The sequence below is a fragment of the Eleginops maclovinus genome, chromosome 20, assembly GCF_036324505.1.
Source record: "Eleginops maclovinus isolate JMC-PN-2008 ecotype Puerto Natales chromosome 20, JC_Emac_rtc_rv5, whole genome shotgun sequence".
NCBI lineage: Eukaryota > Metazoa > Chordata > Actinopteri > Perciformes > Eleginopidae > Eleginops > Eleginops maclovinus.
In genome coordinates, this window is record NC_086368.1 from 2,477,490 (window position 1) to 2,496,343 (window position 18,854).

The 18,854-nt window shown below is 40.7% G+C and overlaps 1 protein-coding gene across 1 annotated transcript in view; it reads right to left on the reverse strand.

Annotated features, from left to right (window-relative positions):
* The window catches only part of cadpsa (Ca2+-dependent activator protein for secretion a), a 153,258-nt gene that overhangs the window by 108,403 nt on the left and 26,001 nt on the right, over window positions 1–18,854 (reverse strand). Inside the window, exon 3 of the mRNA XM_063911579.1 lies at window positions 18,420–18,752. Within this exon, the coding sequence (XP_063767649.1) occupies window positions 18,420–18,752 (333 nt within the window). The remainder of the gene's footprint in view (window positions 1–18,419; window positions 18,753–18,854) is intronic.

Consider the following 18,854-nt stretch of genomic DNA (forward strand, 5'->3'; position numbering starts at 1 on the left):
CCTTGAGAAAAGCGCAAGATGGTTCAGTCCACACGGTCGGAGTTTGGCAATTGCACCTTGGTGCTTACGGTGACTCGGTGTCGGTGTCGGTGATATGCAAGATGTCAGAGCGTAAAAAATGTAAGTCTGTTTCTCAAAAGAGAAAGGAGAGAAAAGACAGGGAGAGGAGGCAAATTGAAGGAAGTCAAGTTCTGACGAACTTCTTTGCAAAGAAAGGTGAGCACAAACGTTTAAACACACAAGATGAAACGGCATTATTAGGTGCCATACTTCCTCCGTTATCGTTGCTAAAATAAGCAGAGGCTATCCAAGAGCTACACTTTCAATAAGGCCTTGGTTAAGTTGGCATAAAGGATAAATAAAGTGAACATTATATTGCAACAGAAGGCTACTGATTTGAAGCAAGCAAATATGAAATGAATACTAAGCCGTTATTATGCTGGCTACATGATGAATACTAATATATAGCATAAGCTAGTTCCCAGACGTCATGATATTAGCTTACACAATGGCCAACATCCATCCTAGCTGCCTGCTAAAACATCATTTGTGAAACACATTCCAGAAACTGCCACAGAAAGTGGTCCTGCAGCTGCAACAAGCCCCCCATCATCCACTGATGCAGACTTGAAACAAGGTGAGCTAGTTCAACATGAAAGCAAAAATGAAACTATTTTGACTTGAATGACTGCAGCAGCAGGGTGTGTGTATTTGGCAAAAATTGATAAGAGACTAATGTTGATTGTACTTCATGCTCCCACAGAGGAGCCTGATGTAGATAGAGAAGAAGTGAGAGAAGATGGTGGAAGTGATAGTGAAAGAGAAGACAGCGAACATGAAGGTTGCATTCAGGATAGAGAGGAGGACGGACAGAGGACAGAAGAGGTAACACGTAGTCAGGCTGAAGCTGAACAGTTCTTCCCAGAAGATCCAGGATTATGGCCAGAGATGTTAGATAAACACCAGAGGGAAATAATTGTATGTGCACTGGCAAATAAAGAAAAGATCAACACATTGACACCGACAGATATGGAGGGTAGACCCTTTCCAATATATCTTCAATATGTAAAGTCGCCAAATGGCCGTGAGAAAATCAGAAGAGATTGGCTTATTCACAGTGAGAGTGCCAAGGCTCTTTATTGCATTCCATGCCTACTGTTTTCCCATGAGTTGTCAAAGCCATCCACAAGTGCCCTAAACAGCAAGGATGGATATACATTAGAGCACATTAAATGGAATTACAATGTGGAATGTACAAAAAACTTCCAGAGCACGAGACAGGCATGTCCCATAAACAGTGCTATTTAAAATGGAAGAACCTTCAGCACTCACTTTTGACAGCCAGTGGAGTTGATGGGCATCTTCAAAAACAGATGCAAGGGGAAATAGAAAAGATTAGGCTGCTTCTGGAGAGGCTTTTAGATGTGACCCTTCATTTGGCATCAAGGAACCTGGCTTTTAGAGGCAACACTACAGATTTACAGTGGGGCAAAAAAGTATTTAGTCAGCCACCAATTGTGCAAGTTCTTCCATTTAAAAAGATGAGAGAGGCCTGTAATTCTTATCATAGGTATACCTCAACTATGAGAGACAAAATGAGAAAAAAAAATCCAGAAAATCACATTGTCTGATTTTTAAAGAATTTATTTCAAATGATTGTGGAAAATAAGTATTTGGTCAATAACAAAAGTTCGTCTCAATACTTTGTTATATACCCTTTGTTGGCAATGACAGAGGTCAAACGTTTTCTGTAAGTCTTCACAAGGTTTCCACACACTGTTGCTGGTATTTTGGCCCATTCCTCCATGCAGATCTCCTCTAAAGCAGTGATGTTTTGGGGCTGTCGCTGGGCAACACAGACTTTCAACTCCCTCCAAAGATTTTCTATGGGGTTGAGATCTGGAGACTGGCTAGGCCACTCCAGGACCTTGAAATGCTTCTTACGAAGCCACTCCTTCGTTGCCCTGGCGGTGTGTTTGGGATCATTGTCATGCTGAAAGACCCAGCCACGCTTCATCTTCAGTGCCCTTGCTGATGGAAGGAGGTTTTCACTCAAAATCTCACGATACATGGCCCCATTCATTCTTTCCTTTGCACGGATCAGTCGTCCTGGTCCCTTTGCAGAAAAACAGCCCCAAAGCATGATGTTTCCACCCCCATGCTTCACAGTAGGTATGGTGTTCTTTGGATGCAACTCTGCATTCTTTCTCTTCCAAACACGACGAGTTGAGTTTTTACCAAAAAGTTCTATTTTGGTTTCATCTGACCATATGACATTCTCCCAATCCTCTTCTGGATCATCCAAATGCCCTCTAGCAAACTTCAGACGGGCCTGGACATGTACTGGCTTAAGCAGGGGGACACGTCTGGAACTGCAGGATTTAAGTCCCTGGCGGCGTAGTGTGTTACTGATGGTAGCCTCTGTTACTTTGGTCCCAGCTCTCCGCAGGTCATTCACTAGGTCCCCCCGTGTGGTTCTGGGATTTTTGCTCAACGTTCTTGTGATCATTTTGACCCCACGGGGTGAGATCTTGCGTGGAGCCCCAGATCGAGGGAGATTAGCAGTGGTCTTGTATGTCTTCCATTTTCTAATAATTGCTCCCACAGTTGATTTCTTCACACCAAGCTGCTTACCTATTGCAAATTCAGTTTTCCCAGCCTGGTGCAGGTCTACAATTTTGTCTCTGGTCTCCTTTGACAGCTCTTTGGTCTTGGCCATAGTGGAGTTTGGAGTATGACTGTTTGAGGTTGTGGACAGGTGTCTTTTATACTGATAACGCGTTCAAAAAGGTGCCATTAATACAGGTAACGAGTGGAGGACAGAGGAGCCTCTTAAAGAAGAAGTTACAGGTCTGTGAGAGCCAGAAATCTTGCTTGTTTGTAGGTGACCAAATACTTATTTTACCGAGGAATTTACCAATTAATTCTTTAAAAATCCTACAATGTGATTTCCTGGATTTTTTTTCTCATTTTGTCTCTCATAGTTGAGGTATACCTATGATAGAAATTACAGGCCTCTCTCATCTTTTTAAATGGGAGAACTTGCACAATTGGTGGCTGACTAAATACTTTTTTGCCCCACTGTAGGTGATGTCCATAATGGGAATTTTCTTGGTACGTTGGAGTTGCTGGCCCGTTATGATAACGTTTTACACAGTCACTTGGAAATGATAAGGCAACACAAAAAGGGAAGATTAACACACTATCTGAGTCCTCAAACACAAAATGAATTCATCGATCTCTGTGGCGAACGAGTGCTAAATAGTATCTTGGAAGAAAGGGAAGCTGCCATCTACTATTCCATAATATGTGACTCAACCCCAGACGTGTCACACACTGAACCGAATGTTTTACTGTTGAGATACACATACAAAGATGGAGACATTTGGAAGATAAAAGAAAGATTCTGCCAATTTAAAGACTTCTTTAAAAAGACAGGCAGTGAAATTTCTGAGATGATTCTTGATGTTCTGCAAGCCAGAGGCATACCATTAGAAGATTGTAGAGGGCAAGGGTATGACAATGGAGCCAACATGTCAGGAAAAGTGAAAGGTGTGCAAGCCAATATTTTGAAAGCCAATCCATTTGCCTTGTACTCCCCGTGTTCCGCTCATACACTCAATTTGGTGGGTGTACATGCAGCTCAGTCGAGCACTGAGGTAGCAGAATTTTTTGGCTTTGTAAATCGTCTCTACAATTTTTTCAGTGCCAGTCCAGAGCGATGGGCAATCCTCAAGAAAGAAACTGGATGCTCACTTCATCGTCCCTCGGACACTAGATGGAGTGCCAAGATCGATGCTGTCAAAGCTGTGGCAACTCGTTTGCCCTCTATTCTGGTTGCACTGGAATGTGTTATAAGCACATGCAATCTGACAAGTGATGCCAAATCGGAGGCAAAAAGTTAAAAAACCTATTTCCACACCTTTGATGCAGTGATTTTGCTTACTGTGTGGGTTAAAGTGCTACAGTCAATCGAACATCGCAATCTGATTCTTCAAACAGGTAATATATCCCTGGATATTCAAGCATCAAACATTAGAGCACTACAGGATGAAATGCAGGCTTTGCGGGGTGAATGGGACTTGCTTCTTGCTGAGGCCTCACTAGTAGCCCAAAGCATGGACATCCCCACTCAGTTTCAAAGTGAAGCGAAGCGGAAACGGAAAAGGAAACCGTATGCCTGATGAAGAGGGGGAAGATGAAAATACACATGAAGACAATGCAGCAAACGCATTCAGAAACCAGACCTTTTTTGTTGCAATGGATAGCATCATCAGTGCTTTGAGTTCAAGATTTCAGACCACAGCCAACATATGTGAAACTTTTGCACCTATTCTGAAGTTTGCTGACATGTCAGAAGAACAAACAAAAGTATCATGCCGGACTCTGACAAGAACATATCCCAACGATCTTACAGCTGGTTTTGAGAATGAAGTTTTGCACCTAAAAATAATACATGAAGCCACATTTCCTCACAACCTGTCACCTCTTCAGCTAATGCCATATATAACCTGCAGCTACAGAGCATTTTTGGAGAAATCTGCATTGCATTGAGGATTTTCTGCACCTTACCTGTAAGCGTTGCTGGCGGAGAACGTGCTTTCAGCAAGATGAAACTGGTTAAAAACTACTTGAGGTCCACCATGTGCCAAGATAGACTGAACAGTCTTGCTCTTCTCTCCATTGAAAGCACATTGGCAAGAGCATTGGACTTTAAGGAACTCATCAGTGATTTTGCCAGCAAGAAGACCCGTCAGTGGGCATTTTCTGCAGAGTAAACCGGAATATTTGTGCAAAGATTCTGATTCTGAAATCTGTTTTTGCCTTTTTTGTTTCTTTACATGAAAATGACTATTGAGTCATGTTTTGTTTGGTTACCTTTTATGATTATTATTATATTTTAAGATTTGCCAAATTGTTGTTCTCTAATAAATATAATGGGCTAAATACAGTCTTGTGTGGTTGTGTTTTCTTATACAGTAGCTTAAGTAGACTTGTGAATTATGGTTAAATCATAATGGTTAGATATAGCCATTGTGGTGGGGGGTAAGGCCCTTGGCAGACGGGCGGGTGGGGAGTGTGTGAGTTGAGGGGGTGGGGGGCCCATCGGGACTTTTTGTGTATGGGCCCAGAATTTGGTGCTACGGCCCTGCTTGCTGCTACTCCCGTTAACTTCCAGAAACTTACTATGGCTCGCTCAACCTCTCTCTCGCTCTTACACATGCACACACGTATCCCCCACTCTCTCTCTTAAAGGGATAGGCTGCCTTAGTCTGCACTGTGCTACCATTACAGTTTAAATAGTAAAGCATCGGCATCGGTAAAAATTGCTATTCTTAACATCATTATCGGCCGACATTTTTGCGATCGGTGCATCCTTATTATTTACACACAACTGCGTCTTGTACTCCTCATGGGCAAAACTAAGACATAACCACTCACAAAATATAGAACATCAGGAATACTTGTGTTGATAATTATGCACAGTATCCTCTATCATTTATACTCTGTGCCTTCAGAGTACACAGTTTAGAGCATAGATGAAAGCTTAAATCGTTGTTGTTGTTATGGTGTCATAGAGTTGCTTATGTTGTGCTTTTAAGAAGGGGAAATAGTGATTAAGAAAAGTATAGGAACACAACCAGGCAGCTCCCTTCACTCGTCTGAATCGAGCCATCTTTATAATGAACCTTGTACATTCACAGGTTTAAATTATTATGACTAAATTCTCCTTTAATCTAACCACAGTTAGTAAAATCTTTAACTCTTTAACAGTTATAAAACCACATCTGTATGCACATGTGGATGTAACAGTGCCTAGCTTAGCTGCTAAAGACATGACAAATGGTCAGATTATACAGCGGCACCACGAGGTCTACAGCAGCTAGCTTAAATGCCGATAAATTTAGCCAGAATTAGCCAGAACCTTCGAACAAAAGTCTAAAATACACACTTTCCTCTCACAACGAACAACAGTGAGGTAATATGGATTATTATTAACATGTGGTGATAGCTTTATAGTGCTTTGTATATGGTAATTACCTTAAAAAGGGGAAAGAGTGGGTTAGAGAAGTGAAGGAACCCCGAGGCATTACCAACAGATCAGTGCACAATAAACCCATACAGGAGGATAAGTCTCTTTCCCCACATTATATGTAAGTCATTAGAATTGACTATTGTTGTCTGTCACATACTATTCTTGTCTGTCACACTTACACCAGCAATCAACAATGCTAAATTTGAAATAAACAGCCACAGAGTCTATCGCTGAGAGGAACAGGGGAGCTTGCTGCTTTCCCGCATGCATCATTCCCCTTGTATTAAGTCAGCCTTTGGTCCTGCTAGTTATATTCAGTCCCTCAACACAGTCTCTGCACCTGGCCTCTTCAGCCAATGAATAACTACTCCAATGCGCCAACCCCTTCCCCCCTTCCACATCCTCTCCTATTCTCAAATGCTGCCGGTCCACCTGCTACCTTCAGCGCTGTTCTTTTACAGTAACTCATCTCTGGTTGCCTGTGCAGGCTAAGATTCAAAAGCAACATGTTGAAGTGTCTCTGGCTGTTGTAAGATTTAGCTCTGAATGATAAGATATGTACCAAGTAATGAATCTGAACCGTCACCGATGCACTCCTGTGAGCTGACACATTTTACTGAAAGGCTTTAACCTCTTTAGTCTGTTTGCTGTAATCACATTCTTCTGATTTATATAAAACATTCTGACAGCATATGGAAAGCATATGAAGACACACTGCAGACACAATATTACTATGTATTTGTGAGTTTCTCACTGACCATGTAATTCCATTATTTCTTCTTTCAGCTCTGGTTCGCTCTCCTCTAACTGATGTACCCAGCCCTTTAGCTGCTTCTCTCTCACTGAGTCTGCCTGCTTCCTGCTGCACAGTGTTCTGCATCCAAAGCTGCTGCTGCTGGATGTGAGTTTGATGGGTGCATCAGCAGAAAAATCTAAATAATAAGTCGAAAGATCCTAACACCCTCAAAGAGCTGAGGGGAAGGGCAATTGAATCCTCTGTGGATTCATCACTATGACCCTGGAACCGCAACACAATCATATAAACACGAACATCATTACTCCTCTGCTAGACAACTCAATTCTACTGAGTGGGATGACTATTAGAGATAAAAAAGGAAATTGAGGTTTTTTTTAGGTGGACAACTTCTCGCATACAGCTACGGAATAAATTAAGAGACAACTGCTGCATGATCAGTTTCTCTGGTTTTATGATTTATAGGTTTGTCTTTGAGTTAAATTACATTTTTTATTTTTTTATTGTGTTCTATAAACTACTGACAACATTTCTCTGTGTTGGAATTCAACAGACACTGGAATGGCTGCCATACATGTAGATAAAGATTTAATAAACAATTGGAGTGGTCTCTTCATTTTTTCCGACACTGTATAAACGGAAGACGATTAGGGACACATGAAATAATTTTTGGGGGATGTGAATTTTATTTTATTTATAATGAGAAGTTATAGAGGAGTGTGTGTGAAAGTGAGGTATTATAGGTTTTGGTTAACCATTAACCCTGATACAGTGTTTTCTTGACAGAGTTGGGTGTATCACGTAACAAAAGTAACACGTTACAGTAATGTGTTACTTTTTGCTGTAACGCAGTAATATAATGCATTACTTCTGAAATGTGGGTAATATAATACCCGTTACAATTCTCAGTAACACAGTTACAACAGATTTTAACCGAAATGATGTGGTGTTCTGTTTTTAAGAAATCACAAACATCAAGAGACATTCTGACACCAGAGAAATAATTGTGCAGGGTAGAATAGTAACTCAGTAAGCCTGTTTACTATTGGTTAAGAGAGCTGCAGAAACAGATTCACAATGCAGAGCTGCAGGCTCACAATGCAGAGCTGCAGGCTCACAATGCAGAGCTGCAGGCTCGGAGAAAAGAAAAGAAACAGACAGGAGTGCGCGCAGGCCGAAGCAACAGAAGGTAACTTTCCTCTGGTCTGCTGCTGCTTGAACCCCGAGAAGTTCAGAGACTCGTGGCAGAGTGTTGAAGATCTGCAGCCTCTGTCCTCTGTGGAATCGCCGGCTTTTAGAAAGCTTGTCAGCCAAATCCCCGTTAACACACCAATGACCAGGTGAGCTAACGTTGAATAGAGACTCCTTCATATACAGCAGGTCACAGGGCCGTGCAGAGGCTCCACTAACATGTTATTAATAACACACAGAGACATAATGTTACCAGTATCACATATTATTCAGCCCACTTAAACGGAGCATGAGTTTAATTTCAGCATACTGCCATAGATAGCTTTAATTAATGAGCTGCAATAAACTACATTTCAGCATTTAAAGCCATACTTTAGAGGTTATTTTGGTGAAAGTAACTCAAAGTAACACAAAGTAGTGTAACGCATTACAGTTCAGACAGTAATAATGTAATGTAACTTATTACTTTAAAAGACAGGAATAAGTCATATGTACTGTATTACATTTTGGAAGTAACTTGCCCTTCACTGTTTCTTGATGATGTTCATAGCTGCTGCTTATTTGACACCGTTTCTAAATGCTTAGGATGTGTATACTGTATGTACGAAAGAGGATTAGGGCCACATGAAAATATTTATGGGGGAATGTGAAAAAATATATATATCTTTTTAGTTCGCCAATCATTTTTTTTTTTTTAATTCACATCCCCCATAAATATGTTCACGTGGCCCTAATCCTCTTCCGTACATACAGTATACACATCCTACGCATTTAGATAAGCAGCAGCTATGAACATCATCAAACAAACACTGTATCAGGGTTAATGGTTAACCAAAACCTATATTACCTCGCTTTCCCACACACTGCTCTATAACTTCTCATTAACACGTGCATACATGACAGTGATGTGACACTACACATGTCACATATGATGCACTCTGAAGGCTGAATCCACTAATCACTGTCTGATGAGGTTTAGCATGTAAGGAGTGGTGAATGAGGCAATATATAGAAGGTTTAGGTTCTTTGCTCGCTTATGTTTCATTACAGTAATTGCAACCAAGATCCCCCAGCAGTCGTGAGTCCATTCACCTTACATTAACACATACTGTACATTTGAAAATCAAATTCAGAGGCCCACAGTCTGGAATTCAGTAAATATATAAATCGAAAACATGTTTACTTATTCCAAGTTTATTTTTATTTCATTACCGTTTATGCTCGCTTGTGCTATATTGTGTACAAATGTGATTATTTGTTTGGAATGTCTTTGATTATACCTTTGTCTTAATATCTGTAGGACTATGAACCAGCCTTAATGGCCTCCTTCCTCTGTTGCACTAATTAGTTTTCTTGCATATCGTTGTTAATGTGCACGTATTTATATCCACTGATGGCGCAGCAAACATCTCTACATATTTATTAAATTGTCTGATATCATGTATTTCAAACATGTGTTATAGCTTTCAGCACGTTGAGCGCTTTAAGTGAAATGTAATCTATTGATAATATATAAAAGCTAAATCTAAGACACCTGACCCCACATTGATGATGTAACCAAGAATACTGATGGATCACTATAATCAATATTAGATTAATAATCTCACAGCCCCCCCCCCCTAATCCTCCCCTCTCCATTGATTTAAACAAACAACGTGCTCTGGGTGGATTAACAGCCCAAACCCTGATGGTGATTACAAGAAAAGCAATCACTCGCCTTTAATTCAGATAAGGGCATCAGAGTTGGCATGACAAGGGAAGTGGGGGGGAACTGTAGCTGCTGTGTACAGTTGCCATAGCGACCAACATACAAGAGAATAAAGGGCACTGGGGAGTGTTTGCGTGTCTGTCCGTCTTTGCAGGCCTCACATGTGTACAACCATTCAAATGTATCAGAAATTAGGTTGAGGTATATGTCACCTGTATGCATTTATTTCTCTCTCACACACACACACAGACACACAGACACACACACACACACACACACTTAACCGTTGATATGTACTTCAAAGTGTTCGTGCTCTCCACCTGACCTGAGAGCAGCGACTGTTTGCTGCAGCACAGTTGCAAGTCAGTCCTCCATCGTTTGTGTTATCAGAGCAAACACACTCACATAATTCAGGGTTTTCACAGCTGTGCTTCGGGCTCGTACTGGATTATTTACCCCATCTGGTTTATCTTTCATGAACAGAGATATTTAAGTGGTAAAAACGCTATGGACAATTCCAGATCACGGCAGGCTCACATGTTTGCGGTGGCTCCTTCTGTCGTTCAGAAGAAGGGGAACTGTCCCAGAGTCTGTACATAAAAGCCTTTGATACTGCATGTTGACTGTGAATGGAATAAGAAGAGGCTGACAGTGGGAGCTGCTGCACAGTGCTGTTGTTGGACAAATTATCCTCCCATTTGTCTTGGGAGGACAGTCTAGTTAATCCATTTATTTATAATTTTTAAATATAACTAAATTATTTGCCGCCATATGGAAGTGCTCCCGTGGGGCTGACAAATGTAGGAAAGATAACTTAATAATGAAATTAAACAGAAAGGGCTATGATCACCAGAGGATTTTGGCATTTGTGCGTGGAAAATGACATGAAAGTATAATTCGGTAATAATTCATTATAAATGTGAGAAACCATTTTCTTTTTAGTCTTTGGATCAGATTCACACAGATCTCAATGTGGACTTTGATGACAAAAGGCAGGGGATTGATACACAATTTGTTTCCTGAATGATCAATCCACCTAATTTATTTTAGTGATATTGCAGCACTTTCAAAACATGTGAACATACAGTAAAAGCCAAGGTCTTGTTTGTCTGGGCTTTAAAAGCAAGTGATCAACCAACCTGATGGCCGCGGTGAATCAAAAGTCAGCTTCATCCTGAGGCCAGAAGGAATGTTTCTATGACAATCCATCCCACATGTGTTCAGGTCTTCCACAAATCAAGTAAAGTGGTGCAAGAGAAAAAGCCAGAGGGTATCAAAGTCCACTAAATCGATATCAAATATTGTGGCAATCCATCCAATAGTTGTTGAGATATATCAGTGGTGGACTGACCCCCTGAGCTGAGCTCAGATCACTCAAATCTGAAGTTTGAGGAAGCAGCAAATAGCATACGTACATTTTTTTTACAAATGGTACACAATAAAAGTCGACATTTTCCCAAATGTACAACCAGTTGTCCCTCTTCTGCTGCTACAGGTTTTTATCTGTGCAGATAATTTCATTTCTTCGTTTTGGAGATATCTCTGACTGAGATTTTGTCTCCAGCTGACAATAGAGATTAAGTGTGTGAGGCGCTAACAGCTTAGACAAATCACTTTCATAAAACCCAACAGCAATGTGTGATCTATATTCCAGCTGCTCACAAAGCATGCTTCTCAAAGGGGGTGTACTTGCTGCTGAAGTGATTTGAGTGAACTGAGACTTTAATTGATTATTGAAATGACTGTTGATTATTTTTCTATCGATTCATGGCTGTTTCAGCACTCACCATGCTTCAGTGTGTCTCCGGTCTTTTGTGAGCAGTTAGAGGCTTTCAGTGGCTTCTGACTCCACCACAGCCCTAATGGCTGAAACCCATCTGATAAAAGTAGAGGACACCCACTCTGTTCTTCCCTCACTACATATCCGCTCCGGCCTGAAATTCAATTTGTTTTTCAGCTCCAGCCATCATTACTGCCATGGCACATTCATCAAAAGAGATGTGGCTCGCTCCCGGACCCCGCTGCTCTTTATACGATGTGTGCAGTTTGTTAGAGAACCATCATTTCATCTGTTGCTTAGAACGTGTACTGCTCTGTTAGGACGACTGACACAACCCACAGGACACCAACACATGTACGAATACATAACTTGTCCTTTTCATCTCTTATTGATACTATCAACCTGTTTCCTCAGCTGAATCCAGCAAATGTATTTACATTTAGTCCTGCTGCAGTTTGAGCCCCACAGACAATCACATGGCACCAGAGTTGTAAAGTTACTAAGTACATTTACTCAAGCACTGTACTTACTTTATTTACTTTAATTCAGAGGTAAATATTGTACTTTTATTTAATCCCTTTAGTTACTTTACAGATCTGGATTAATGATGGTAAATATAATCAGCCCTTAAATCAGACTTTAGTTCACCTGCAGTAAATCAGCAGCTACCCTGCAGTATACAAAGCCATTCAAACTAGCTGCACCTTTACCAGCTCTGAGAACACTTTAATGATCAATCATTATAAAACATATCAGAGATATTATTCTGAAATGGACCAATCAAACAATGACTACTTTTACTGTCGCTACTTTAAGTACATTTAGATGAGAGTACTTTCTACTTTCACTGGAGGAACATTTTGAATACTTTTACTGTGACAGAGTATTCCTACCCTCTGAGTACTTCTACTTTACTCAAGTACAAGATCTGAGCACTTCTACTTTTACTCAAGTACAAGATCTGAGTACTTCTACTTTTACTCAAGTACAAGATCTGAGTACTTCTACTTTGTCCATTCTTCTGATTTTTAGTTCTTTGCAGGTACTGCTCAACAATACCACTGCTGCTTGGTATACCAAGGATGTTCTGAGAGGTTTTAATACCTGGCTGCAGAACGGGCCGTGCACTAGGCATGTCTGTTACCTTCAGTCGGGATGCTCTCTGTCGCTCCTCGCTCAAACAACGTTGGACATATTTTGTTTTAAAGTGTGTACAGCCGTTACAAAATGTTTCTAGGCAGGGTGGAGATGATGATCATCAGGTTGTTTGTGAAATTTATTTTCAGAAAAAAAAAACTTGCTCGACCTCAGACGGATTGAGTATACTTGGTTGTGTGTCCTCGCCTCCTTTTTTCTAAAATCCCTTACAGTGCCTCAGCACAGTTCGCTTTATATCAAGGGCTGCAGTCAGGGAAACACATAACAAAAACCAACTAAAAGGAAAGAATAAATCCTGTTGTCCTTAGGTTGGGATTTAAGAGAAGCAGTACAGAATAACTGCGCTGGATAACAGCAACCTAAAGATGTAGAATGTTCCCGCTGCTGCCCGTAGGAGACTGAAGGTTTCCAAACGTAAGTCATTCCTGCATATCTGCACTGTATAGAGATGTTGAGCATCTGGCTCATTGTGCAGAGATCAGACAACAGTCACTCCCCTAATGAGGGCAGCGACATGTTGCTCTGGAACAGGGGGTGTGGCTGTTCTTCAAAAGCATACGAGGGAACGGAGCCACAGGTGGCAGAGATGACAGCAGGGGACAAATCCCGCTCCAGCTGATGGAACCTGCATGTGTGCACGGTTACACACATGCAGTCATAGCACATAAGCAAGTGTGGCACACAACGCCTCATTAAGGGGGGAGATTTCCAAGCCCACAGTGTGGATTACAGGATTACTGTACATGCTGTGGGTTTTGTATCTGAGTCTGTTCAAATGGTGTGCATGTGTTGGTTTAAAAAATGTACTTAGTGTCATATCTTCTTTTAATTCAGTGAGCCATCTGTGGGTGCTTTGAGGAGGTTTTACATACTGTGTGATGATTCCCTTTTACCATCTCCCCTTCCAATGAAGGCTCGATACATTGATCATGTGTCTCGAGGGAGATTAGATATTTACATGTGGCCTGGTGCTGCTGGATTTTAATAAGCAGTTATTAAGCACAGAGTGCAGCTTCCACACCAAGAAGCCAGTATTTACCCTGAGCACTGATAAGAGGAAAGGGCTAATTTAGTGGAAATGTTTTTGTTAGTGCTAATGTCCGGGCCTCCCTTCCTGTCTGCCTCCTCCTAATCACGACCTCTGATTCACTCTGCTGTCTTTCCATTTTACACTCCCTTCCACACCCGGTCCTCTTTTTCTCCCTCATTCTTCTTTTCTGCACGATGAGGATACATTGACTCCACCCTTTATTCCTCATCCATAAAAATGTGATGCATGAATACTGGAGGTTTGGACGTTGTAGGTTAAATAGATGATGTTTGAAAACCAGTTGTAATTAAGTTTTGTATTTATTTGTATAATAATTTGGTCAAAAATAACTCAAATATCTAAAAATACATTTTGTGTATCTTTATAACACTTCATTTTAGTTCTTTCATATGTGCAATATCTGAAGAAATGATGTTTTTTTGGACATTATGATGTTGTTACTGCTACTAAGAAGGGGGTTAACAAGCAAGAGGTTTGCTTCCATTTTTCAGTCCCCCCCCCAACTGTTGCTATGGACGTAGCGCCGATTTCTGAGCAGAAGCAGGGAACAAAATTAGATCTTTTTTTTTTTTTGTCAAACTATTATAACAACAATTATTTTTTATTTCAACAGACATAAATATGCAACATGGATAGTGGTATCATCGTATAGTTTCTTTCACAGTTTGGAAATGTTTGGTGGCAGTGCAACCATAAAACATCGTTAAAGCACTTCATGTCATCTCATTTTCAGATTAGTTTCAGTTCAGTTCAACAATAAGATATGCGCTGAGTCACTGATGATCTTTCTAACACAGCTACTGTTTCATCAAACATCACACTTCCTGCAGATGTTTCACAACAAGGGGAAGACAGGACATTAGTTGTGTTCCATCTCCAGAACTTATCATCGTAAGGAGGTCTTTAGAAAAGGGATGAATATAAGCTTACACAGGAAATCTGCTTGATTAAGTTCACTTTGGATAAAACGTGTGTTTAGGCAAAGAGCAGCAGCAAGAGCAGAACGGACCTCTAAAAAAAAAAGTAATAATAACAGATGGAAATGAAAGCCTTTTCTCTAATCATAGCCTGCCTCCTTTCATTTATCCTGAAATCAGGTTCACATGTCTAATAAAAGCAACCCCAGCTGTGGGATGGGCCCAGAGCGAAAACCTCACACACAGCCATATGTATTAGGACTTGCAAATGAAAATAGCATTCATTTAAATGATAACTCATTCAGAAATGCAAAGCAGCATCAAACATGCAGACAGAAATACAGCCTCGCCTTCGCCAACAACACTTCCTATTATCCCTCCCCCGTGTCTCCATTCAGAGCTGTATTGCAAAAGACAGCAACAGATTTGTCAGCTTACAGCTCATTAATTCAGAGTGGTCACTCCAGAAATGGCAATTATGTATGACAAAAGGTGAAGAAACACTTTGATAGGCCTCAGTCTGACATGGACAAGCTTTTAGGCGATATTTAGGACACGAACTGAGAAACCAGAACATATCCCCGGTTGGATGTCAAAAGCACTACTTGAAATACTTGTGATTATTTACAAAGTGGTTTATGTGTGACAGTTCTTTCATCTGTTATGAGCTTGAATGCAGTGTTGTCTTTGATGGTATTAACATTTTTGGTAATCACTTGTAATCGACAGCAAAAAATACATTTCATAAATGCAGGGTTGAATAAAAGCAAACCTTGGTCAGTGGAGAAGAATAACATTTTTGATGCTCAGAGGCAAATACCTTTTTTTTAGTAACAGTTAGGTGCCTAACTCAAGGGCAGCTGAGCAGGGCCCAGGCAGTGACCTTGCTGTTCACACTCCTGTTCCCTAACCAAGTCCCCGCTAAGCTACTCTCCCTCCAAAGGGCCCCCAGATCCAGCCTGAGAGACTTCTTACATCTGCCACCTCCATGGTTAGAGTTAGGCAAAAAACAAATCAATTGACAAAAGAATTCAAATGACTTTAATTAGCCTGTTCAGGGGCGTTCAACCATCACAAGACCTTAAACAGAGGGGAAGGTTTGATTGGTTGGCATGGAAACAAATGCGATTCATCCTTAGCAATTTAGGATTTCTCTCTACCCAAAACATAAGAATCCAAACTCATTCTGGCCCTTAAAATAGGTTGACTAACAAACCTGACTTAAGATCCAGTTGTTTCCAGAGCTTTCTACCAACACTTGTTAGGTGCTGTGGCGGAATCCATACAGCTAGCTCATATGCTAACAAACAGATCCATCCTGATAGAGAAGCTGCAGGAAACACCAACAGGCAGACTTTGGGTTTGGAGGGTTTTTCTCAGCTAATATTTTCAATGTTAAAATAACAATACAAATATATTCAAAATATTGGAGTCATGGTTGATTGAGATTAATCCTAATCCTCCGAACCGAGCCCCCACTCCCTTACCTCTACAACATTCATTTGATGTGTGTTTTGATGGACATTTATAACGTTTAATTCATGAAATGTATTCATTGAGGTGGCAGTGAATTGTACTGTACCGCTTTATTGACATTTTTGAACATTTACATCTAAATCTTAATGATAAAAAAGTACATATTCTAATTCAAGTTACACCGTAAAGGTTAACATTTGTTATCTAACGAAATCTGAGGATTCATTGTGTTGTGTCACTATTCACAGGATGACATTTCCGTGCAACCTTAGAAAAAAACCTGTTCCATTTGTAACACATCTCTTTGGCTGCTATTGCGGAACACACTTGATATTTTTTCAAAAATATGAAATGCCAACCAAATGAATCCAGCATCCAAGTGTAGTGTACACACAGTAAATGCTAAAAGAGGATTTGGCAGGCTAGGATTCAGTTTAGTTTGTGTTCCAGGAAGGAAAGCGTTTGTTTAGGTTTGAGTCTTCCTGCCAGATTTACTCTCCGCCCACGAGCTCTTCAGCGTATGCCTACATACATTGCATCGTTTGTTGTGTTACATGAATTATGAAACAAGCTTGAATGTGTAATATTATTTTTTTCTTTATCAGTGGTGAACCGTCAGGGCCTTCAAGCTATTCAGAGAAGACCCTGGAATCTGGATCAAACTAAACAATTGAATTAATTACACAAATAAAGTGAATAAATGAGAATTGTATCTGTGTGGTTGATCTGTAATATTTCAGTGTTGATTTGTTTGTCTTTCTCGATCCATGCACTACGCATTTGAGTGGTGTTCGAAAGAAATGCAAACAGATATTTTTCTGGGTCTCTGGAAAGAATATCCTTCAGCCAGGGTATTGTATATCCCTGATAGAATGCCCTGGCCCTTAAACTGAATGAGAGCGTACGTTTGGATTGACAATTAGATCAACCAATCACATATTGATTTGTAGCCAATGGGCGTGTTCTTTCAGATTTTCCCACGGTTCCACGGTATTCTAGAAGACCTGTTAGTTCAATGGATCGAGACAAAGGATCTAGTTAAGTGCTACGTAGCAATTTACGTAGTGAGTTTACGTAGTTTTCATTTTACGTGGAAATGGCAACAGGTGAAGATGATGTTGTTGCGGAATTGTTGTTAGTACTGTTTCCAAGGCGACCATTCAGTGAAAAGATGGACATTATAAAAAAATGTAATCTTTCCAGATTAAAACACTGAAACAATTAAACTGCTAGAATTTGTGATTGCTGCAAGGATGGAATTTACAGAAATCCCACTGATGTAGAAAGTATATTGTTCAGGGCTAACCACTCTGGAGAGCCAATGGAAAACAGTTCACCAGTTCGTCCTTGGAAAGTGAATCCAGTTAGAATTGATGTGCCTTTTATAAACCACTCTCACTGCAACACTTGACCTCCATGTCAAACTTCAGCTGTTGGCAGATGATTAAACTTTGAACGCCAAAGAGCTGGAACATGTTTGTGGACACAGAGACTTGTAGAGCTGCTGAGGAGCTGCTGTCTCCTGTGTGATGGACTGAGCTCTGACAGAAAGCTGGCTGGGGATCTACAGGCCAGCCTCCAGCTCGGGACCATGGACACATTATTACCACATCCATCTGCTTTATCTGCCAGCTCTCTGATTATCATCGCAGTCTGCATATTAATATGTCATTATCATCCCGCAGCACATTTTCAGCTGATTGAACCCCCGCCCCCCTGCTTCTCTGTATTCAGTTTGCCATAAAACCTTTGAGAGCATCCACACACGTGGGATAGAGTTTTGATCCAACGTGAAGTAATTGCCTCTTTAAAATTGTAATATATCTTTACTGTTTTATAATAGGATTCATATGCATTGTTGAACCCTTAAATGAACTGAACACTGGAATGTTCATGCAGAGATGTTGTGACAAAGATAGATGTTTTATTGCGACTGTAGCAGGTTTATACCTTAAGTTAACACAATGCCTCACACTTTGCTATTTGGACTTCAGTCAAAGATCCCTCTGGTAATGCTGTAATATTTAAATATTCAAATTAAAGTTTTATAGCAAGAATTGCGTTATTACAAACGACACCTTGGACAAGACAGATTTTCTGAAAGAAAAGGATGATTCAATCTGATTATTAAACTTATTTAGGAGTTATTACATGAGAGAATAAACACAGTTAAACAGCTCTCTTGAATCAACACTGACACCTGAGTCAAAGAACACATGATAATGTATACCGCGGTACAGTAATTCAATCATTTTGTATTTGAGATAAACTACTCAAAGGGAAAGATCTACAGAATGGTCACTCACACATTCACAGATATACGCTTACATAGAGTTGGAGCACTGACCTGGCAGGCGTTATAAAGGAGCTGGTGCTCAAACTTCTTGATGCCCAGGATCTGCTGGAACATCTCGTACAGCTGGTCTTTGCTGAGGATGAGCTCCGAGGCGGCGCTGGCCGTCATCCTCTGCTGGTGCTTCCTGGGGTCCTCCTCTCCTCGGTAAATGGTGTCAAACTTGGCGATCCAGGAGCTCAGCACCGTCTCTTTGCTCAGCCCGTCGATCTCAGGCAGGCTGCGCACCCTCTTCTCTATGTGCTTCTTAAAAACCTCCCGAGAATCGCTGGCCGAGCAGCCGCCGCTCTGCACCATCCGGGACACACGGTCACTTTTCAGGAAGACCTGCAATCAGTATGGTAATTAACATACCTGTTATTTTTCAACTAATGTATGTAGTATATGTATATGCATCACAAACTCACCAGGGTTTCAAGTTATCAAGTA